The sequence below is a fragment of the Abramis brama genome (assembly GCF_963993115.1).
Source record: "Abramis brama genome assembly, chromosome: 12".
Lineage (NCBI taxonomy): Eukaryota > Metazoa > Chordata > Actinopteri > Cypriniformes > Leuciscidae > Abramis > Abramis brama.
Window position 1 is genome coordinate 14855290 of NC_139974.1, and position 25192 is coordinate 14880481.

At 37.1% G+C, this 25192-nt stretch overlaps 1 protein-coding gene across 1 annotated transcript in view; it reads left to right on the forward strand.

The window, feature by feature from the left end:
- Nucleotides 1-25192, forward strand: part of dazl (deleted in azoospermia-like) — a 64115-nt gene that overhangs the window by 31056 nt on the left and 7867 nt on the right. Inside the window, exons 3-6 of the mRNA XM_084131904.1 lie at nucleotides 8114-8205; nucleotides 24440-24491; nucleotides 24591-24657; nucleotides 24932-25062. Coding sequence (XP_083988030.1) covers nucleotides 8114-8205; nucleotides 24440-24491; nucleotides 24591-24657; nucleotides 24932-25062 — 342 coding nt within the window. The remainder of the gene's footprint in view (nucleotides 1-8113; nucleotides 8206-24439; nucleotides 24492-24590; nucleotides 24658-24931; nucleotides 25063-25192) is intronic.

Sequence of the window (25192 nt, forward strand, 5' to 3'; positions counted from 1 at the left end):
ACATGCATGTAATGACCCAATACCTACAAAAAAGTCTCTTGGAGCGCAGCCCTAAACACAACAGGAAGTCAGCTATTTTGAACTTCCTCTCAGTTTTTGTGCAGTGTTTGCCATTTCCTGATGTTGTACTTTAACGAACTCCTCCTACAGTTTTGATCTGATCCTCTTCAAATTTGGTGAGTGTAATCTTAAGGCCTTTACTAAAGGTGGCGGTGCCGGGTGCGAGGGCCCTTTTCATCGCTGCTTGCAGCTTTAATTGATTTTGAAACTTGTTTTGTGATTGAATGAGTCAGCATTTAATGAATGGCTCAATGATTCGTTTATTAAGACGGTCTTTTGCCGCCACCTATTGGCGGTTTAGTTTCATGTTTAAAAGTATCTTTTCTTTTTTTTTTCTTTTTTTTTTTTACATTTGTTTAAACGTCAATCTCCTTTTTTTTTCTTTTTTTTTACAATTTTAATTTTGCAGTGTACATTATTTAATTTGGTTCATAACAGCCCTTATTATTAAAACTGAATTTGATCAAATGTAAGAATTTGATATGAAAGATGATGCATATATTTAGTAAGATTTAAAAAAATTGTCCTTTATAAAGGTAAATAACGCCCTGGGGTATAAATCACATATATGCAGATTTAAGTATGTAAAAGCTGATGAGAATATTGCTTCAGAATTAGGGGTGTAACAATATATCGTGTCACAATATATCGCAATACAAAAATGCAACAATATGTATCGTGGATAGTGACAGTATGTATCGTGGATAGTTCACCCAAAATAAAAATTACTCTGTGAGGAAAAAATTTAAGTTTTCAGAGTCAGTACTACATTAAACTACAATACAGGGCTTGACATTAACTTTTTGAGGCACTTGTCCTTCGGACAAGTAAATTTATGTTTTACAAGTCACTTGCTAATGCAGAATTCGAACAAACCATTGAAAGCTTCCAAACACTATCAATATTAATAAAATTCAGTTGAAACAGTAGAAAGGAAAGTGTCCCAAGAATAGAGTTCCCCTTCAACAAGAAATAAAGATCTCCAGACTCCATAATACAAAGTAATACTTTGCACGCTGGTGTGCAGTGTATCACCAAAGTTAGTGGTGACTCTTGTAGGTATCCTCAGTATTTGCAAGCTAGCTAGACTTACTGTATACTATATCTAAAATAATTTTGTAGACATAACAATTAGAGATGCACCGATTACAATTTCATTGAGTTTGACCTGCCAATACCGATTTAAGCCGATTCCGATTTAATTTAACCCTTTTCTTTAACCCTTTCACGCGTAAGTTTAAATTCTAACAGACCCCACCCCCACCCCCAGAGTGAGTTTTTTCAAGGCGAACGTTCCCTTTAATGTTTCCATGGTGACGCGTCACGTGATACACCGCAGCCACAATAATACTGTATGACAGATGTCGCTTTTATTTCGCTTTTCCTTATTTATTCAAAATATTCACAAACTTGCTTACCATGTCATCTACTAGCCTATCTGATATTCCGATTCTCAAATACGTGCAAGTGAGTGTGTTTGGTCGTTTAAAAACCTTTATAAATAATCTTGATCTATAACATGAGATGGGCGCCGCAATGTTGTCCTGTCAGTCGGATTTACAGCACGTGAATTCATCAGTTTCTCCCGAAATAAATGCAAGAAAGCGGCCGGTGAACTGAGAAGAATAGAGTAAACTTTAGTTACTTCCACTATGTTTGTCTGATATGAATAACACATGTCGGCAAATTATATTTGAATGGATTGTTATTGCTGCTTCCACAGACATCAGTGTGTATTTTACAAACTCCAAATGTATTGTTTTACTCGTGCTTATGTGTATTTAAATATCTGAAACCTAAAATAAACATGTTGAAAACACTGCATATACAGTGAGGAAAATAAGTATTTGAACACCCTGCTATTTTGCAAGTTCTCCCACTTGGAAATCATGGAGGGGTCTGAAATTGTCATCGTAGATGCATGTCCACTGTGAGAGACATAATCTAACAAAAAAATCCAGAATTTTTTTTAACTATTTGTATGATACAGCTGCAAATAAGTATTTGAACACCTGTCTATCAGCTAGAATTCTGACCCTCAAAGACCTGTTAGTCTGCCTTTAAAATGTCCACCTCCACTCCATTTATTATCCTAAATTAGATGCACCTGTCTGAGGTCGTTAGCTGCATAAAGACATCTGTCCACCCCATACAATCAGTAAGAATCCAACTACTAACATGGCCGAGACCAAAGAGCTGTCCAAAGACACTAGAGACAAAATTGTACACCTCCACAAGGCTGGAAAGGGCTACGGGGAAATTGCCAAGCAGCTTGGTGATAAAAGGTCCACTGTTGGAGCAATCATTAGAAAATGGAAGAAGCTAAACATGACTGTCAATCTCCCTCGGACTGGGGCTCCATGCAAGATCTCACCTCGTGGGGTCTCAATGATCCTAAGAAAGGTGAGAAATCAGCCCAGAACTACACGGGAGGAGCTGGTCAATGACCTGAAAAGAGCTGGGACCAACGTTTCCAAGGTTACTGTTGGTAATACACTAAGACGTCATGGTTTGAAATCATGCATGGCACGGAAGGTTCCCCTGCTTAAACCAGCACATGTCAAGGCCCGTCTTAAGTTTGCCAATGACCATTTGGATGATCCAGAGGAGTCATGGGAGAAAGTCATGTGGTCAGATGAGACCAAAATAGAACTTTTTGGTCATAATTCCACTAAACGTGTTTGGAGGAAGAAGAATGATGAGTACCATCCCAAGAACACCATCCCTACTGTGAAGCATGGGGGTGGTAGCATCATGCTTTGGGGGTGTTTTTCTGCACATGGGACAGGGCGACTGCACTGTATTAAGGAGAGGATGACCGGGGCCATGTATTGCGAGATTTTGGGGAACAACCTCCTTTCCTCAGAGCATTGAAGATGGGTCGAGGCTGGGTCTTCCAACATGACAATGACCCGAAGCACACAGCCAGGATAACCAAGGAGTGGCTCTGTAAGAAGCATATCAAGGTTCTGGCGTGGCCTAGCCAGTCTCCAGACCTAAACCCAATAGAGAATCTTTGGAGGGAGCTCAAACTCCGTGTTTCTCAGCGACAGCCCAGAAACCTGACTGATCTAGAGAAGATCTGTGTGGAGGAGTGGGTCAAAATCCCTCCCGCAGTGTGTGCAAACCTGGTGAAAAACTACAGGAAACGTTTGACCTCTGTAATTGCAAACAAAGGCTACTGTACCAAATATTAACATTGATTTTCTCAGGTGTTCAAATACTTATTTGCAGCTGTATCATACAAATAAATAGTTAAAAAATCATACATTGTGATTTCTGGATTTTATTTTTTTAGATTATGTCTCTCACAGTGGACATGCACCTACGATGGCAATTTCAGACCCCTCCATGATTTCTAAGTGGGAGAACTTGCAAAATAGCAGGGTTTTCAAATAGGGGTGGGGGAAAAAATCGATACAGCATAGTATCGCGATATTTTCTGTGGCAATACTGTATCGATACACGGGCGCCAAGTATCGATCTTTTATTATTTAAATTACACATGAGAATTTAACTTTGGTAGTAGAATGCTAAAAATCAATTGCTCATTCAGTCCACTAGATGGTGCTGTTTGTTTTCTGGTGAGGTCAGCGGGGTGACTGTCGGGTTGACTGTCAGCATGCAGGAGGACGTAGATAAAATAAACATGGCAGCATAAGAGAAAAAGTCTTCTCGACGGCTGGAGACATCGTCACAGCACAAAGGAGCACTCTAACTGTACGTTCACACCGCCGCCGACTTGAGCTGCAAAGAAGCTCTGGCCGCCCAGTCAAAGACGCTTGTCAAAAAGTACGGGGAAGCTTGTTGACGCTTTGGCCGGTCTGACGTAGCAGCATTCTGTGTTCGATCATGGGAGAAGAGAAGTGTCACACCATGAAATGTAAACAGAAAAAACAATGCATTCGGCAATTTAGGATATCGCGTAAGATTTGTCAACACAGAAAACATTTCATCCCTGGAGAGTTTTTTTTCGACACCATCGTATCAATTGATTTTGATTAATATGCGCGAGGGAGAGAGAGAGCAAGAGTCTTACATTCAAGACAGCGCTCGGGTGAGTGCGCGCGCACGGCCGGGGTTCTCTCTCTCTCTGCTCGTTCTTATGCCCTGTCAAGCTGACAGGACTTTAAAACACATGCAAATGATACACTTTCACTCTATGATGGTTAAACTCTGCAATTAATATTTTTTTCTCGGAACTAATGTTTTGGTAGGAACGAAAGTTTACATCGTATGTTTCTCCGGAATCAGCCAGCGCGAAGGACGTCTATATTCCGATTGGTTGCTGGCGTTTTGCCGTTGGCGTTTTGCCGTTGCTTGCCGCTGAACCGCGTCATAGCTCATTACCATAAAGTTGAGCTTCTCTCAAAACGCGACGCCGAGGAATTTGACGCTCCTTGCAGCTGAGAGAAGCCAGCTTCCATTGAAAATGAATGACTTCCGGTAACTTTGGAAGCTCAAGTCGGCGGCGGTGTGAACGCACAGTAATATGCCTGGTTTATACTCGACGCGTCCGCACGAGCGCGAAGGTGCGCGTGGCAAAAATTACGTCATCGCGGTGTGGCCGGTCGCATCCGAAGATGAACGACTTCGAGCCGAATCTGGCCGAGCTCGAACTTCTCACCACACCGGCACCCAGTTTGCACGTCTAAATTAGTTGCTTACATTTAAAAAATGAGCATTCAATAGCATAAAACGTATTTTTAATGAACATAATGGTCCATGTTTAATAAAAATGTTCATGAAACAATGAAATGTTTAGTAAAATTAGAAAATATGTAAGAGATCGTTAATTTAGTATATGAATGTATACACATTCTCATATCCATATATTTTGTTTTATTGTCACAAGTAATCTCGGGGTTTACTGGGTTTTACACGATTATTTTTGTAGTGTGGTATTGGTGGTGGTGTACTAAAAGAAGTTGGAAAAAGGTAATAAATTGCAATATATTGCAGAATATCGCAATATGTTTAAAATCGCAATAATGTCGTATCGTGACCCAAGTATCGGGATAATATCGTATCGTGGTGCCTCTGGTGATTCCCACCCCTATTTTCAAATACTTATTTTCCTCACTGTATGTATATATGTATGTGTGTGTTTATGTGTGTCTGTGTATATTAAACCGCAAAAAGATTTTTAATATTTAAATATTAACCCTGCATGTTCTGCTTGTCTCTGTGTGAATGAATGGTGCATACGCGCGGTTTCATTTACCTCACACACAGACTGAAGCACGAGTGACGCTCGCGCCTTTTTCAGTCTCTACTGCCTCACGATATGATTACATGAAATTAATCTCCAGAGCCACTCTGAGAGTCACTTCATGAGCATTTTACCATTACATTTGAGAAACTATCGTCATATCATACACACACACACAGAAACTCAAAGGTCTTCACGGCAAACAACTGAAAAACTGAAAAGGTCTTCACGGTCAAACAACTGAAAAACTATGCTATTTGTTCTCTCGGATATGTTTTTTTTTTTACTGACCGAGAAACCACTTCAGGTGATTTAGTGACAGTGGCCAAATCGTTTCAGAACGTTATGCAAACGCATTTGGCCAATTCACCGAAAAAGAATCGACTGAAAAGAATGATTAATTCACAAATTATTGGAATCACTGGTTCAGACGACAGAAATGAGGGATATGCATAATATTTGTTTTGGAAAACATTTCTCAGGTCAGTCGGAGGGCTCATGGTACGCACACATGAAAAAAATGAGGCGGAGGTGGTAAAATCCTAATAATGTATTTTAATAATAAGGTAATTAAATTAGTATTTTTCATAGATCATCATATAGGCTAATGTGTTTCCCACATCATTTTTGTGGGTTGAGCCTGGTACCCCTAGGGGGGTCCGGGGGCATGCCCCCCCCCGGAAGAATTTTGCACATTTTAAAGATAAATTCATTAATCTGGTGCACTTTAAGTCACCCGAATCCACTGTTAAAAATAAATAATCCACCCGCAAACCACCCATATTCTTTGATTTAGATATCTGCATCTGATCATCACATTACAATTATTCAAATTCTCAGTGTTAAGCATGACAATATGGTAACATATCACATTGAAGTTGGCTAATTAAAAAAGAACATTTATTTAAAATAAAAGTTCTTCTTTTGGCAAAATTGCATTTCCTTAATAGCCTAAACAGAGACTTTACTCCCTTCAAACTTAAATTGTCAATGTTTCATTACATCACTGTTTGAAAACACTCTGAATAATTTTTTGTACCTTTATAAAAGGCTTTTTTTCCCTAAATGTTTGCTCCATCTTTCATTTCAAAGTCTTAAATTTGATCAATATATTCAATTAAAATAAGACACTAGGCTGTTACCAATCAAAATAAATAATTTACATTGGAAAATTATAACTGTATTAAATTAGATTTTAAATATTTTTGAATATACAAATAAGGAATGTTGAAAAGAATGATACTTTATGAAACTAAACCGCCAGTAGGAGGCGGCAGGCGACCGTCTTAATGAGCGAGTCATTGAGTCATTCATTCAAACGATTCGTTCAATCGGCTGATTTATTCAGAATGAAGCAGTTTATGAATAGTTAATTGAATCTTTGACTCAACCGATTCGTTCAAAACGCTGAATCATTCAGTAATGCTGCTGCAACAAGTGTTGCTGTGAGATGCGCGATGGTTCTGCTGTGATCTTTGTTTGGAACTATTTTCACTGCTGAAACAGAACAAAAACAGTCATTGCGTCTAAATGTACGTGACTTAATTTTAACTATTTGTTTATTGAACTGTTTTGAAATCAGTCTCTGTTTCAATCTTGATGGCATTCAGGAAAACAGCTCTCTGGTTGTGTGTAACCTAGGCTATATATTGTTTCTTAACTATAATATGTTATAAATAACTGCGCGAGCCTCAACAGCGCAACATTGTTACCGTCAGTACATTAGGTAGACTATATTATTATCAACTATAGGCTATCAATCGCCACTTACATTAAATTAAATAAAACAGAATCATCCTCACGTTTTCGGTGATTCCCTAGATATTTTTTATTTTATATTAAAAATTGTTTTAATCAGGGCGTTTGTCAGGATTGGCTACAATTCTCTCTCATTTTTCCCTTCAAAAACACACGTGACACACGGCATAGACACACAGCAGTCTATGGTCCCGGACAAGCGTTATTGTCGAGCCCTGATATGTTTTCCTTGATTTGTTTTCCCTGAAGAGAATTACGTTGTTGAAAACGAAAGTAAAAGTCACGCACGTTCATTGCGTTTTACCGTGATGATGAGAGTTCCGTGCCTTTATTAAACTCAGCACATTATAATGATTTATGTCATCCACCCTCGAATAATTGGAATGGAATGTTTTCATTACTTGGCCCGCCCGACCCGCGGATTATCCGCTTAGCACTATACGGTTTGAGAATGGACACAAGCGGTAACCGCATCAGATCCGTCATGCTGGGAAAAGTGTATCTGACCATGACTGTCTGAGTTTTGTCGAGAGCCAGAGGTGGCGCGAAATTTAACGGAGGCGGCCGCCTCATTCTCTATGCAGGAAAAACCCTGCACATGGTACGCATACAGCTGCGGGCGCCACTGTGGCCACGTATATATTTGAATTAAATCTGCTTTATAAGGGCCAGCTAATTAAGACCACTGAAATGTGGGTATTTGTGTGATGTCTGTCAGAGTAGGCGTCATTCTAAAATCTCCAGTTAATTCATGCATCTTCCCAGCTTTTGTTACAGATGATATAAAACTAGTTTGTATGTCACACATTTACACAAATTTGTTTTTTCCTCATTTTTAAAATAGTAAGGTATATTTCATAGATGGTACTATAATTATAGTCTGACTAGTGCTGGCTAAATAATAAACATGGTTCATTGATCAGTACTTTTAATACTTAAGTACATTAATAACTTGAAATACACTAATAAATTGAAAATGAGTATTTATTTTACTTGAGTATTTTTTTTAATTTTGTTTTATTTTTTAGGGTTACTGTACTTATACTCAAGTACTTGATTTGTGTACCACTACTTTTCCATCAGGTGGACGAGAACGAGATCAGAGAGTTCTTTGCCAAGTACGGGTGTGTGAAAGAAGTGAAAATCATCACTTATCGAGGAGGAATATGCAAAGGGTGAGTGACACTTGTAGTTTTCCCTGCTGGAAAAAAAAATCTAAAACCTAAAGTGGTCCAAATCCCTCTAAAACCAGCCAGATAAACCAACTGACTGGGCATGGAGACCAGCTAAGACCAACCAGACAGTTTAGGCTAGTTTATCTTGGGTTTTTGTCAGCAGGGTTGTTTTCTACCTAGCCCAAAATAAGGTAATTCAGAAAATATTATAAAGCATAAGTCTAGGATGGTCACTAACAATTATTTTGGTAATCGGTCAGTTATTTTGATGATTAATCAAGTAATTGGATATTTTTTTGTGGTAATAAAAAGGCCTAAGCAAAGACCTAAACCTTTAAAAAGACTTATATTTAGTTCAAATCAAGGATCAAAAGCAGGTTATAATATGGTTTTATAGAACAACACTGTTAAAATACATAATATAAAGATCATCTTGTTATGTACATTATGTATTTTCAGATATTATCTTTCATGCAGTGTGTAATATAGCTGTTTTTGAATGTAAAAGGTCTGCAAAGTGCACAATAAATGGTTATTGTATCCAAAAAAAAAAAAATCTATTCTGAACTTCCGAAATGAGTCATCAGTAATTCCAGTCTTTCTTCCGTAACTTGCATACGTAACAGCATAACACATTTGCATAATGCTCACCCATGGTCTTCATTGGCTGTCCGTGAACATCTACTTTAACCCACCCTCAAACATTGTAGCTGGTTCGTGTTGTGTACATGTCGAGAATATGCTGTTTTCTGCTCTGCATCATTTTGCAAAGAGAATTTGCTTTTTCAAAGGATGAGGATGTGAAGAGTCAGTAAAATTACCACAGCAGCAGTATAACCTTTTGTCTAGGGATACACCGAAACCCCTCTTGGAAGAAGAAAGCCATTGTTTACAACTCTGACAATGAGTGCTTACCAGGATCAACTAAATGCTGGATTTTCAAAAGTATGTGAAGTTTGCAGCTCCATTGTTACAGTAAACTTGCACAAAATTCTTGAATGAATCATTTATTAGATGCACACTGGTCTGTTATTGTAGGGACATCAACGTTATTTTGTCACGGCCATAAACTTGACACGGAACAAAACAAACTGTGATTGGTTGCGTTACATGTCAGCCAAACGTCCTCTTGGGCAGTCCTTGGCCAAGAAATGCAGCGATAGAGTCCAGACCTTCTGCCGTCAGTCTGAAGGTCTGGCTACGCGAGACTACTAGGAGTGTAATGGTTCACTAAATTCACAGTTCGGTTCGATACGACACAGTGGTGTCTAGGGCTGGGTATCGGCAAGGGCCTCATGATCCGATACATGTCGCGATACATGTTTCACGATATGATATCACGATATATCGCGAATACAATACATATTGCGATATATTGCAATACTTAAAAAAGAAAATTCAAAAATAATTTAAATACAACTTGCTGTGTGGTATATGCATTACATTATATTGATAACTCAGTAGAAAAATAAAAACTTCCATTCCAATTTATTAGCAAAGCTATTTTCATTGCACACAGTGTCATTGAACATACTGAAATGAAATGCATATTGTCATCCCAGATCCCACAAAATTTAGTAATTTTGAAATTTCTGTTGAAAAAGTTATTTTGATGAATGTGTATCCAAACAGTTACAGTCCCCTGTGACTTCCATAGAATATATTTTCATACTATGAAAGTCAATGGGGAACAGCAACTGTCTGGTTAGCCACATTCTTCAAAATGTCGTCTTTTGTGTTTAGCACAAGAAAAGAAATTAATACAGGTTTGGAACAACATTAGAGTAAATAACAGAATTTTAATTTTTGGTTGAACTATACCTTTAAGGACAAGCGGCAGCATATTTACTATTAGGCTGCCTGCTGTCACTTTAAGACCGACACGCGACGTGTAATATACACGCATATGAAGCGCACCCAATTTCCTCTCAAACGTTTGCTTTCACTTTAGACATAACCAACTGTGTTTATGTAAATGAGTACATATTTAACAGTATTAGTGCAATAAGACTCAAATGGAACAGAAACCAGATGCTGTTTGACAGGCTTTTAGTGCCTGTGAGCTTCGCGTGTACGCGCTCAGAAAAGCGCAAGTTAAAACGGCGCATCAGCATGCAAATGAAATGTTTAACCGGCAAGGCTTTAAAGCACATGCAAATAATGAACTTTTGTGAATTGCAGTGTCCCGTCAGTGTAACTCTGTCTCTGCATTAACGTGACGTGTATGTACGTCTAGTTTTTGAGACAGAGGCACCAGAACTGCAACTGATAGAATGCACTGTAACCCGATACTACGATATTTCTTCAAAAGAAGATCGTGGAGACATTTTAATCGTCCATGATTAAAAATTGTGATATCACACACCCTTGGTTGAGGAGATTACCCCCTTCCATATGTAGCATCTGGACCACTCAGACACACACAAATTATTTATATTTAATGAATAATCCAGCAAACTCACTCTCCCAACAAAGGTCTATGAAACTTCCCCTAAAACTAACATCCCAAATGAAGCTAACACACTGGCAGAACCTGGTGTCCTGTTACAGGACACATTAACCCTCTGGGGTCGGCAAACGCGCTGTCGCGTTTTGCTGGATTTTCTTCACATAGTAGCACAATAAACTTAAATTACTCCGTCATTTATGGTCATACAGAAAAAAGAAATATGAAAAAAGAATCTGTGAGATGTCTACTTTTGTATGTGTCCCCTTACAATCAAAACAAAACATTGTGCTTTTGTAAAATAATGAAAATAAACAGGGTGCTTTCTGCCTCTCCGTCTCAGTGAACTTTTTTTTTTTTTCTTGAGCACGTCTATAAACTGAAACAAAACTCAGCGAATACTTGTCACACATTTATGAGCCATATATCTGTCACACATTTATGAGCCATATATCTGTCACACATTTATGAGCCATATATCTTTATAAACATTTAAGTGTGTACTTTTAAATGATCGGATTCAAAATGAAAACAAATATTCTGTTTAAGTAATTTGTATAAAACCAACAAGATGTCCAGTTTCTCAAACACTTGTTCATTATTTTTAATGTGCCCACGCGCGCAAAAGCGATTGACATGCAAATCTCCACGTTAAGGAGCGAACGCGCTCATTACCTCAAAAACAAAGAACCAAACTTCATCAGTCTCTGCTTTTCGTCGAGTTTGGAAGACACGCTGTGAGCTTAGTCAGCTTACATTGGATTTACCTCAGAAGAACGCATTTCAAGACAAGAAAGATGTAAGGTAAGAAATGTATTCTGAATTATATTAATGTTATTGTTGCATAAACTTCACATTGCAGTTGAACTGTTGCTAGATGTTGCTGGATATTATAATGTTTAGACCCGTGTTCACTGTTAAATACTGTGTTTGTGGATATCTGCTCAAACGTAGATGTATATGGTAACAATAATGTTTCATAGTTTGGAGCGGCTTGATCGCTTCAGTAAATAACGCGCTGTGCGTTTGAAAAGCAAAACGCACCAAACATTAGGCTTCATGTTTTTACTCCAATCTCATTTCATAACGTCATAATGAATGGAAACATTTGAAGTGACACAATCAATATTTTTTTCTCTAGTGTAGTGTTACTGAAGTGTTCCTTTTTAACGATTTATAGGCTGCCTGCTATAGGTTGTTATTTTATTCAGCACTGCAGCCTATGCCTACAATGCACAACAAACCTGGTGTTCATTATTTATTTATTTATTTATATATGTATGTGTGTGTGTGTGTGTGTGTGTGTGTGTGTGTGTGTGTTTTTTTCTTTTTTTTTCTTTTTTTTCTTTTTTTTAAAGCGATTTTAACCAGAAAAATCAAATGTATTCCCAAAATCGTGCAGCCCTATAGTTTCTCTTGATATCAGCATGTTCACAGCTTGTTGTTGTTGTTGTTGTTGTTGCTGTTGTTGTTGTTGTTGTTGTTGCTGTTGTTGCTGTTGTTGCTGCTGCTGCTGCTGCTGCTGCTGCTGCTGCTGCTGCTGCTGCTACCAGATGCCACTTATGAGTCCTTCTGACTTCAACATTCACATGAGTCTCTGTACATGAACATGGTAAAGTGAAGAATTAAACACCTTGGAAATGACAGGTATGTACGTTTCAGGAATGGCACAAAGGTGTGTGACCGTTCAAGTCGGTGTCTTTACATCAGTGTGTTAATGTGCTTTTTTTGTCATTTGTTGTGTATCTTTGGATTTTGTTGTAAATAAATCCAAACAATCAAAAAGCCATTCTTTTTTAAATCTCATTCTTTGTGCATGGTGTTGTATTACAAATTAATTAAACGTTTAATTTAGGTTCTAATACAATAGTGTATAAACTGAGAAAGTTGAGTACATTGAATTTAGCATTTTAAGGTTATGCAGAGTTACAGCAAGAGATTTCCTGCCAGTCCTGTTCTCTCTATTGTAAGTTAAATGAGTCAGATTACTGAGACTCGCACCCTTTGTCTTTGGCTCTTGAAGCCCCTGGCCCAGTAGTTGAATAGTTGGGCTGATTGGATTAGCATCAATGCATTTGAATGACACTGTTATGCTGATGAGATCAGGACTGGGGAAATTGTCTGACTCCTGTAATTCATTTGCATGCCACCTCTGTGTGAATCCCTCCCCCTTGCGATGTATATAGACTGCAATGTCTACTGCATTGGTCAGACTTGATGACTGCAGCTACGACAGCTTGTGTTCTCAATAAAGAATCCTGCTGAAGAAAGAACCAAGTCTCCTGGTCTCTGCTTTGATGAAGGAAAAGTTTCTCAGAATGATAGGGCCTGATAGCACCTAATAGGGCCATTAGGGGAGGGTCTTTGTCTTTCTCAGGTGTGAAAGCCATCAATATTAATGATGTGTTCACGCCTCCTCGCATAAAGCTTTCTTACACAAAACATGTCTTACAAATTTAAAATCGATATTGTTTTATCTGAGTTGTCAGGATGATTTTCACATAGTTTTGGAGCAAATATTCTAGGCTACGTGATACAATTTTCAAAAGTTGTGTGAAGAAATGATCAGTATGGGTTTCATGGCCTTATTTCAGTGACTTTTGTTTTTTTCACAAACCACACATAAATGTCATTATCTCAAAACTACAAACTTTTACATACATGCTGCTGATATTATTGTAGCAGAGTTTGTGCTAAATACAGTGTAATCAGACTTTAGCCATGAAAATGTCACAAGTAACAGAAATAAGAACAAATGTCAGCGCATGTCAGAACACCTCCAGGGCCCAGAAAACACCTCAGACCCCAGAGGGTTAAGACTGATAAGACTTCTTACAACCCCAAAAGGAATTTGCAGAGAATTGACACTCACTTAAGAAACCATTTTAATCCTATATATTCTATATACAACCACTTGAGAAATGTATAAACGTATCTAATTTTCCCATCTCATGATTTTCCTTTTATGTGGTTTGGCCTATGCATTCATTCAAGTCTTTTGGATTGTTTCAGACTTGCATACTATGGTTAATCAAAATCATGTGTAGCATGTTTAGTCTCTATAAACTCCAATCTTCGTCCCCCATTTGTTAATTTGCATTACATTTTGATAACTTTGACGCACTAGTATTATAAGAATCTTGAAGATTTTGTTAAACACCCAATCAAATTACATGTTCAAAGGCCTGCTTGAACAAAAGGTCGTAAAGAAATTCCCTCCAAAGGGAACAACTTCTTATTGGCCCATAACCCTCCAGTAGGTGTGACATCTTCACGCTTTAAAAATCACTGATCACAAGATCACACCTCTTAGTCTCTTAAGCCCCTTTCATACAGCGCGTTGATCTGGGAAATTGCTGTAAAATTGCTAAAGTGCCTTCTGTGTGAACGCAAACACATCCCGGGATTGATGCCAGGATCAACGCTAGTAACATTACCGGAATCAGTCCCGGAACAGAACAGTCTGTGTGAACAAAAGCCAGGACCAATACCGTAAGGGGTCAGGGCTCGAAATTAACTTTTTTTACTTGGTAGCACTGGTGCTCCTAACTTTTTGAAGTTACTCGTGTTATTTCGCGCTCGTGCAGACGCGTCGAGTATAAACCTAGCTTCAAGCGCATCATTCTGTGCTCGGGATGCGCATAAGCGCTTTGTGCCGCACTGTATTTGAGCCTTTCATATCATAGTACAGTGACGCAATGAAAGATTATTAATAGCCGTTCTTGTTCTGTCCTATCTATCATATGTTGCTACCTCATTAAACAGCTGTGCTATACATTTAAAAAATGTCTCAATTTTATAGTAGATTATATATAAAATAATTGATATTTTTGTTTTTTGTTATCTTGTTTTTCATGAATGTATTTTACAATACAAAGAGCAATGTGTAACGTTTGACCAGATTTAGTGTTACACTTATTGTCTCTTTGTTCCCCACTAAACGTTTTTTTCACAACATGTTCAGATTTTATAGTTATTGTGCACTTGTGATTTTTCTAGACTAAATTTTACTGCTGAATTATCCAGTTTATTAGCATTTGTCAGATTATGATCATATATTTTTTGTTGTTTTTCTTTATAATGAAGTTCTGTATTAATTAGATTGTGTTTAACACACAAAATAGTGATTATCAGTTCAACAGAGTTATAGAAATTCTACTTGATTTAAAAAAAAAAAAACTGCGCTGGTATTGGATCGGTATCGGCCGATACTCAGAATTTTTGGGATCGGATCGATTCTGAAAAAATGGTATCGGTGCATCCCTAATTTTAACTAATAGTCTAATTTTCTACCATATACAATTGAATACAATTAGCATCTAGCTAACAACAACTTGCTTTGCACTTTTTTTTTTTTTTTTTCTGTTTTCACCTCACTCCAGTCTAAACTAAAAGATTGTTTTGGTAATTGTTCTACACATTGTCATTTAATAACCTGAAAATACAGTAGTTTATTATTAGCATTAGGCTAACTAATGTTAACAAATAAAACTTTTGATTTAAATAATGTAGGCTACTAGTAAATGGTGAAATTAACATTAATAAAGATTAATAAATGCTGTAGAAGTGCAGTTTATTAAAAGTTAATGTTAACTAATGTAGTTAACTAGAGTTTAAGAAATGGAACCTTATTGTAAAGCGTTACCGATTTGTTGTACACCGATTCATTGTTGGACAGATCAGTTGTTTTAACCATTCATTAAATGGAATCTGTTCTAAGGAGTCATTAGTTCGCGAATCTGTGTGTTTTCTCCGCTGTTCATGTATGGGTGGAGTCTAAGCAGTCAAGTGGATAGAAGTTGCATATGCGCTGGTGAGATCTGGTTTAATTTAGGGCTGGTCCGAATACCATTTTTTTGAGCTTCGAAGCTTCGGTAGTAATGAACATCGAATATTCGAAGCTTCGGAGAGAGGGGGCTGAACATATTCTTCTCTCTAATAAAGGCAATATTCTCTGTGTCTGTCCGTTTGCATTTTGATTATTTCGAGAATTGTTCATCCAATCGACTTCACAAGGGAGTGCAGTGTCGCATTTGGTGCAATATAGATAGACACGCGAGACGCAACGCGTTCAGAATTAATAAACTTTTAATAAACTACAGAACAACGCGAGCGGGAAGCGGCACACCTCACACGGGCAGGGCATTTTTTTGTACATTTGGAGTGCTGTCAGTACAGAGAACAACAACAACGTTCACGCGTGTGAACTCGACAATCGATTACTATGGATACTAAGGCCGCCTCTCAAATGGGTTAACCCTCTGGGGTCTAAGGTGTTTTTGGGGCCCTTGGGATGTTTTGACATGCCCTGACATTTGTGCTTTTTTCAGTTATTTATAAACATGATAATGGCAAAGGTGTAAATTCACTCTATATAGCACAAACAGGGCTACCATAATATGTAAGCAACATGAATGTAGATGTTTGTATTTTTAAGAGAATAATGTTAATGCGTGGTTATTGGAAAAAATAAAAATGAAAGTTGCTGAAATAAGACCACAAAACTCATACTAAATATGTGTCCACAAGACTTTTGACTAATGGATGTTGTCGCTTTGAGTTCTGGCTTCAAAATTGTGAAAAATAGTCTTGCTTTATCGTTCACATAAAACAATACATTGATTTAAATTGTGTAAAACAGGTTTTGCTTGGAAAGCCAATATGCGAGGGGGGCGTGAACGAGGAGTGGTTTACGCCTGAGAATACAATGTTCCACCCACTCTGCATAATGAGCCATTCATTCAGGTGTGACACTGACTGAGCCACAATGCAAGGACAAAAGATATATTTAGAAGACTTATATTGACCATTTAAGATTTTGCTTACATCTATCTTGTAAATATGTTTTGCTATTTTATTAAAAAGGTTACAATTACAACAATAATTACAATTTCAACAGTGTACTCTTTCTTTGTAAAAAAAAGATTATAGGCCTACATTTTATCATATGTATTCATTAGTTTGAATATAGCCAACATTGGAACAGCTATCTTAGTTGATGACTTTATTTTTGACAAAAATAGTATTTTATATATATATAACATATGAGCAGAACAAAAGCTTATTTGATGTGGCAGTATATTCTACAGTAAATACTGTACCCAAATCTAGTCAACAAAATGTTGTCTTTCATATTTCGCCTGACTGTAACGTTGTTTTTATGAAATATTAGGGCATATAAATGTTAATTTGCAGTTTAATACGTTGCTTATACAAATAGCCTACATTTTATTTAAACATATTTCAGTCGATTTTTACTCATCTCAGTATAGCAATAGTTTGCTAAAACATCATTCATTCACACACAGAAACGCGATTTAAATTTAAACTGTCTTTTTGCGAGCTGTGGTAAACAGCATGCATCTCTGCCGTTCATTCATTCACAAACAGAAACGCGATTCACTTGAGAAGGAAAAAAAACTTACTACAGTATTCCTCAGCTCAGTCGGATCCTTGCTCCTCGAAATACCCGCCCTTCTGAGGTACATTTTCCATTATTATTATTCCTCACAGCGCTGCGAGACGGTGTAAACAAGTAATGATCTGAATAAACTTGTTTTCTCGAGCTGATATGGGGGCGTTCACAGGTTTGCGTGGATTACCTCAGTCATTTGCATTTGAATAGCGCGTGCGCTCTCCGTGGGCAGGGTCACATTAAAAATAATTAGATGAGATGAGAACGACTGACATCTCGCTCTTTTCTTATAGATTACATGAACTGAGAATATTTGTTTTTTATATAAATTACTTCATTTAAAAGAAGAGAATTCAAGCTTCATGTCTGTGTGTCTGTATGCCTGTTTGACTGAGTATTCGCTGAGTTATTGTTCATTTTCGGACGCGTTTCAGAATGGACTTCACTGACAGAGAGAAGGCAGAACTCGCTTCGTGTTTATTTTTCTTTATTTGGCAAAAAGCACAACACTTTGTTTTTATTGTGAGTATACACAAAAATAATACACATTTAACAGAATCGATTGATGTATGAAACTTGTTTGTAATATCAAAGTCAACAGAGCAAAATTAATCTCTTTTGAACTGCTAAAAAAAGGCGAGCTGGTATCGCCGGCGATACCGCCGACCCCAGGGGGTTAAACCATAGATATAACGTTATTGCCTATGTTCAAGTAAATGCGCTAGAAAATCCGCGCTCATTCAAGGATGTGCATTTATTGCATGGACGGAGAAAGCGCCGACACCTGCAGGATTTCATCTGACGGTACATAAGCATATTATAATCTGTCTGTTCCGTGAGCAGAATGAACGAGCCTTTATTGACGTTTTTAAATCTGCAAACGCCAAAAAGCAACGAAATTGTCAGACATCCATTAGTGCATGTTCACAGAGGAAAACAACTGAAATACAGTGCTGGTTGTTCTCTCGAACGATACTCGACGACAACAACGGAATCCTAAGCCGTGGGCGAAGTAATGGGTGTATTAAATTGTATGAAATAATCCTGAAAAAAAGCACAAAACACTGCAGAGATGGCAAGTTCAGCAGCTAAAATTTGCTGAGGTGAAGTGACGGCTAGTAACACAGGGTCCCCGCGGATCCTTAAAGTCTTAAAAGGTCTTAAATTTGATTTTTTTTTTATTTGAGGCCATAATTTTTTTTTTTTTTTTAAGTCTTATTTTTACTTATGAAAGGTCTTAAATTTTAGATGACACGTTGACTTAGACTTATCTAAATGCTTTCGAAATTAAAACTATCTAATTGGCGTAGGCCTACGTATTATTTTTTTAATTCTATCTTTGTGGATTTGCTTGTTCACGTGACAATTCGCGTCACTTACGGCAGCATATTAGTCTGTCTCCTGCACGCGAGAGGAGAGAGGAAAACGAGTAAATGTCAGTTCAATTGTAAGTTCAGTCTTTATGTGCTAGGAGTGTGTGATATTGTCTATGAACTATGATGATATTGTAATCATTGTTTTAACTATGTACGATGCACTGCGAGTGCGAGCTGACATCGCGTTTGCTTGCTTTCACTGCGTGATGTGTCAGTGCAGTTATAGATGTCCCCAAATGAGTTTTTGTCTTATATTTATATCATATTATGTTGTTATATTACAATATCACATGAACAAGAGTGCCGTTTTCCTGTGCACAATTGCAAATGTGATATTTATTTTATACAACAGTTAAATTAACAAAGCTAACATTGTGAGTAACTTTTTGGACACAATAGTCAATTTTCACTTTATATCGCCGACGAGAATTTCATAATGAAGCCGTAGTCCAACAGACAGCAATGTTTTTTTTTTTTTTTTTTTTACTGAAATCCGCATTTTGAACAAATCATTTTAACGATTCAATGAACAATCACTTGTTTTTCTGAATGAATCAGCGGTTTGAACAAATCCGTTGACTCCAACAACTCGCTTAAGACAGTGACTTGCGCCACCTATTGGTGGTTTTAGTTTCATATTTAAAGTATACTTTAATTAAAACGTTAAAATGATAAATCATTTCATATTTAAATATTGAATAGCTTTATGCAATTGTAAATTAAGTGTAAATATAGTAGGCTAATGCCAGTTTTGATGCCGCTTGTGTGTCATCTCTGCACTGCAAGGATGGATTTTAATTTAATTTATTTAATTTGACATTGATACTGTGTTATTCTAATATAATTTAATTTGAATGTTAGAATTTGACATAAAAGGTGATGCATACCTCTAAATACGTTTAGAAACAATGTCCATATATAGGTGAAAATGCCCCTGGAAATCAATTTAAGGTGGCAAATATTGCCCCTTAATAAAAATGTTAATTTCGGTCACTACTGTGAACTGACCACTGCATAGAATATAAAAAATATGAATATCTTCGTGAGTCTGCTGTCAACAGCAGGCCTAAACCAGCCAGGGTACCAGTACAAAAACACAATCAGTAAAATATCATCTAATTATCAACAAAACTTTGAAAATATCAAGACATATTTATGTCAATATTGCGCACCCCTAATGTACGGTATTAATTTTGATTTCTTCAGGTCTTAAAAAGGTTTTAAAAAGCCTTAAATTTGAAATTTAAAAATTAAAAAATTGTGCAGCTACCCTGTAACAGCAGACAAATGGCTAGCATTGACATCAGCGGCAATCCACCTGTCACTCAAGTGGCCACACCCTTAATTATGCAGAACTTTAAATATTAATCAATTAAACGGATGAGTTATAAAAAAATTCACCCCCCTCACAGTTGTCATGAAGGGCAAAATTAGCTGTATAGACCAAAGCCACATACAGACACCAGGCTGTAAACAAGTTTTTTTTTTTTTTTTTTTTGCTGTAAAATTTGGTATTTTAACATGGGGGAGATACAGATTTGACTCACTTTTGACACCAGCCTCAAGCGGCAAGTCAACGAATTGCAGTTTAACTCCCTTCCGTGTTGGTTTCAAGAGAGAGACGGGGAGGTTGCCGCTTGGTTTGCACATTAAAAATCAAGTACTTTTACCAGGGCTACCCTCGACTAAAGATTTTTCTAGTTGACTAGTTAATTTAATCGATTAGTTGACTAATCACATGTGTATATTAATGAGCCATATAAATCATAATAATGAGCCTTTAATTGCCTATAAATAATACATTGAAGCACACACGTAAAGATTGCCACAGGGCATCGGCAAAAGTAATGATTATGAATGTCGTGAAAAAAAACAGTAAGTAGACTGTCTAAATATTTTAATAATTTGATTTGTTTTCTGTATTTTTGGCTGCAGAGATTAAGTGGACAATGCTGACTCGTCATCTCCGCAGTAGTGGACGCGCCTATATGCATGTTTCATACGGAATATGTAATATAATACATATTACATAATCTGAGAATATTTTAATTCTATTTCCATTTGAACTGATTGACAATCGCTTGACATTTGTTTGTTTTTGACAAGCTCAAGTTCACAGAAAGCACGTCCTCTTTTCTTTTTTACAAAAGCACATTTTCTTGTTATTGTGAGTTTACACAAAAGTAGACCCTTTGCAATGTGTATTACTCTTATCTGTATGACCGAAAATGTAGTATTTTAACCCTCTGGGGTCGGCAAACGCGCCAGCATTTTGCTGGATTTTCTTCACATAGTAGCACAAACTTAAATTACTCTGTCATTGTATGTGTCCACTTTTTGATTTGTAAAAAAAAAAACACCATGATGCAAGCGCAACTGGCTTTTAAAGGGAATGGGAAATTAGATTCTGATTGGTTTATTGCACATTACACCCAAAACACACCTAGTACTCATTAAGAGAATAGGGACAACCCTTTTTTCCAGTCGTTAACCCTGGGGTCTGAGCTGTTTTCTGGGCACTGGAGGTGTTCTGACATGCTCTGACATTTGTGCTCATTTCTGTTACTTGTGACATTTTCATGGCTAAAGTCTGATTACACTGTATTCAGCACAATCTCTGCTACAATAATATATCAGCAGCATGTATGTAAAAGTTTGTAGTTTTGAGATAATGACATTTATGCGTGGTTTGTGAAAATACAAAAAAAAAATTCTCACTAAAATAAGGCCATGAAACCCATACTGATTATTTCTTCACAAGATTTTTGAAAATTGTATCACGTAGCCTAGAATATTTGCTCCAAAACTATGTGAAAATCACCCTGACTGCTCATTCAGATAAGACAATATATTGATTTAAAAATTGTACGACGTGTTTTGTGTGAGAAAGCTTTATGCGGGAGCTCATTAATATGTAAGCTTTTCACACCTGAGAAAGACAAAGACCCTCCCCTAACGGCCCTATTAGGAGCTTTCAGGCCCTGTCATTCTGAGAAACCTTGCACAAAGAATGAGGAGATTTAAAAAAGAATGGCTGTTTGATTGTTTGGATTTATTTACAACACAACATAATCCAAAGATACAAAACAAATGACAAAAAAGCACTTATTGAAAACAATGATCCAAAGACATTGTACATACCTTTCATTTCCAAGGTGTTTGATTTTCACTTTACCATGTTCATGTACAGAGACTCATGTGAATGTTGAAGTCAGCAGGACTCAGTGGCATCTGGGCCCTGAAAAAAAAAAAAGTGAACATACTGACATCAAGAGAAAGGCCTGCACGATTTGGGGAATAAATTTTAATTTTTCTGGTTAAAATTGCTTTATAAAATTCACAGAATACACACACACACACACACACACACACACACACACAAATGTTTCCAACAATATATAATATAATGAACACCAGGTTTGTTGTGCCTTGTAGGCATAGGCTATGCGCAGTGCTGCATAAAATAATAATAATAACCTATAGCAGCCTGTAAATCTTCCAAAAGATTTCAGTAACAACTAAGCTAGAGAAAAATATATTGATTATCATGTTACTTCAAATGTTTCCATTCGTTATGATGATATGAAATGAGATAATAGTAAAAACATGAAGCCGTTTGGTGATTAGAAACCATAATGTTTCATATTTTGCATTGCGATCGCGTTTGAATGTATCATATTTTGGAACGCGATCGCGCTGCAAAATATGATGCATTCAAACGCGATCGCGTTCCAAAATATGATACATTCAAACGCGATCGCACTGCAAAATATGAAACATTATGGTTACCATATACATATCTACGTTTGAGCAGATATCCACAAACACAGTAACAGTAAACACGGGTCTAAATATTATAATATTCACCATATATCTAGCAACAGTTCAACTGCAATGTGAAGTTTATGCAACAATATCAAACTAATATGTAAGAATTTCTTACCTTACATCTTTCTTGTCTTCAAATCGCGTTCTTCTTCTTCTGAGGTAAATCCAATGTAAGCTCACGGTGCACCTTTCAAACTCGACGAAAAGCAGAGACTTGTGAAGTTTTTTCGCGCTTTGTTTTTGAGGTAACGAGCGCGTTCGCGTTCCATGTGGAGATTTGCATGTGAATCTCTTTTGCGCTCGAGGGCGTGGTCAAATTAAAAATAATTAGGAAGCGTTTGAGAAGCTGGACATCTTGTTGGTTTTATACAAATTACTTAAACAGAGAATATTTGTTTTCAGTTTGAATCCGATCATTTAAAAGTACACACTTAAATGTTTATAAAGGTATATGGCTCATAAATGTGAGAAGTATTCGCTGAGTTTTGTTTCAGTTTATAGACGTGCTCGAGAAAAAAAAGTTCACCGCGATGGAGAGGCAGAACGCACACCCTGTTTATTTTCTTTATTTTACAAAAGCACAATGTTTTGATTTGATTGTAAGTGGACACATACAAAAGTAGAAATATCACACATTCTTTTTTTATATTTCTTTTTTCTGTATGACCATAAATGACGGAGTAATTTAAGTTTATTGTGCTACAATGTGAAGAAAATCCAGCAAAACGCGCAGGTGCGTTTGCTGACCTCAGAGGGTTAAACTAGCAAAAGTGGATTTGGACACGCCTTAAGTGCACTTGCGCAGTGTGCTTTAGACCATGCGGTTAGATCAGTGGTTCTCAATTCCAGTCCTCGTGACCCACTGCTCTGCACATTTTCTGTCTCCCTTATTTAACACACCTGAACCAGATCATCAGCTCATTAGGAGAGACTCCATGAACTGAACTGAGTGTGTCAGATAAGAGAGACATACAAAATGTGCAGAGCAGTGGGTCACGAGGACTGGAATTGAGAACCACTGGGTTAGATCGTTAAAATAGGGCCCAATGTGGTTGAAAACATTGAATAGTTGTGATGTATGTAAAGCACCGAGCGCGTCTTTCTCTGGCTCAGTGCCAGCCAAAGCGTGAAAGCATGCTTAAATTTAGCAGTGACACTAAACGTTCTAATTGCACCGGTGTGATCGTATGGATTAAAATCAATCGCATGGAGGGAGGACAAATTGCAACTGAGTGGGCACAAATTAGATCTGAGTGGGCAATGCCCCTTTGTGGCGCTGGCCCTGTTAACTGCATTAGAGATGTTATCAATTTCTTTCTATCATTTTTAGTAAAACTTAAAACAAACCAAAATAGACATGGTTTTCTCAGGCCACATGTAAAATTAGATGAGTTATTAAAAAGATTATTAAAATGAAAACGTATGGATGACAGTTGATGACAATGTTCAGTTTATTCCCCTTATACTGACATGGATGTTTACGGAACAGATGTCAGTCAGGTCACCTTTCTTTAATTCCTTGGGGAGAGATGAGCTTTTATCTTATTTTGTGCTGTATTACTTGGTTACTGTGTTATTTCTGTAAAAGGCAGCAATAATTAACACTTGAAAATCTAAAGACTGTTCATGTGATTATGCATTATTCTTACATAATTATCGTGATAATCATGAAACCGTGATTATTCCTCAGACTATAAATGTAAAAAAAAAAAAAATCTATAATCGTTGCATCCCTAGCAGTGAACTCCGGGTCAGCAGCGTACCAAGGACCGAAATGGGCAAAATCATGATGTCTTGTGCTTGAATATTTAAATTATTCGGCTTAAAACACATGCAAGTAATAAACTTTCTTGAAGATGCAGCCCTGGCCTGAGCGGACAAGTGATGGTTCCGTTAACTGTCCCGGATGTTGTTGCTGCCATCGGGTCGTCCTTATTGTCAATCCCTGCTATAGTGTTTTGTCACACTTGTGCACCCTATTAAGCCATCCAAATGTTTATGTTGTCATTTACAATAGTCATTTTGGAGCACCATGTGGATCAGTAAATTCTAAGAGATTGTAATTTTTTTGTGGGTAAACTATGCTTTTATAGAATATTACTTGGAAACTGTTTTCAGAAAATATTCATTGCTGTCTCATCTCTGATTTGTTGCTCACCTTCTTCACAGGTATGGTTTCGTTTATTTCAGCGAGGACGTTGATATCCAGAATATTGTTGATGTAAGGTCACTTTTACCTTTCTTCATGACTTTCTTTTCTTTCTGGGTGTTAGTGTTATGAGGGCAGGGTGATATATTGTACATTTTAATTATTTTACAGCAGCAGATCAGTTTTAAAGGGAAAAAACTCAAACTGGGACCTGCCATCATGAAAGAGCGAAATTCTCGTGAGTCCGTGTGCTTCGCTTTCTATTTGGTCTTGTGCAAAATGTCATGGAAATGTCTAGATCAAATACACATTTTAAATGGTGTCATTGGAGACATTTGTATTGCTTGTAATTTGTAATTGCTTGTTTTTAGTAATTTCAAGGATTGGTAGTGGATATAAAAATTGGGAACACATCTTTTTAAATTAATTTTGAAATCATAAATGTAATCTTATTGACTGAAAATGTCATGGTTAAAATTGGTTAAAATATTTTGGGATCTTTCTTATCCCAGGTTCAGTGTCATCTCCAATAATTGGTCCATCACAGTGGGTTAGCCCCACCCCATATGTGTATTGCAGCTGTTGTCCCCCAGGCCTGGCCCCGCCCTCACCTGTCTTCAATGGAGGGAATCAATACATGCAGGTAACACATCATGACACCCTGTGTATAAACATAATGGCCCTCATTTACGAAACAAACATATGACACAAAACTGATCTGATTTATCAATATGGACATGAGCGGTGGCTACGATCAAATCTCACTTAAGATT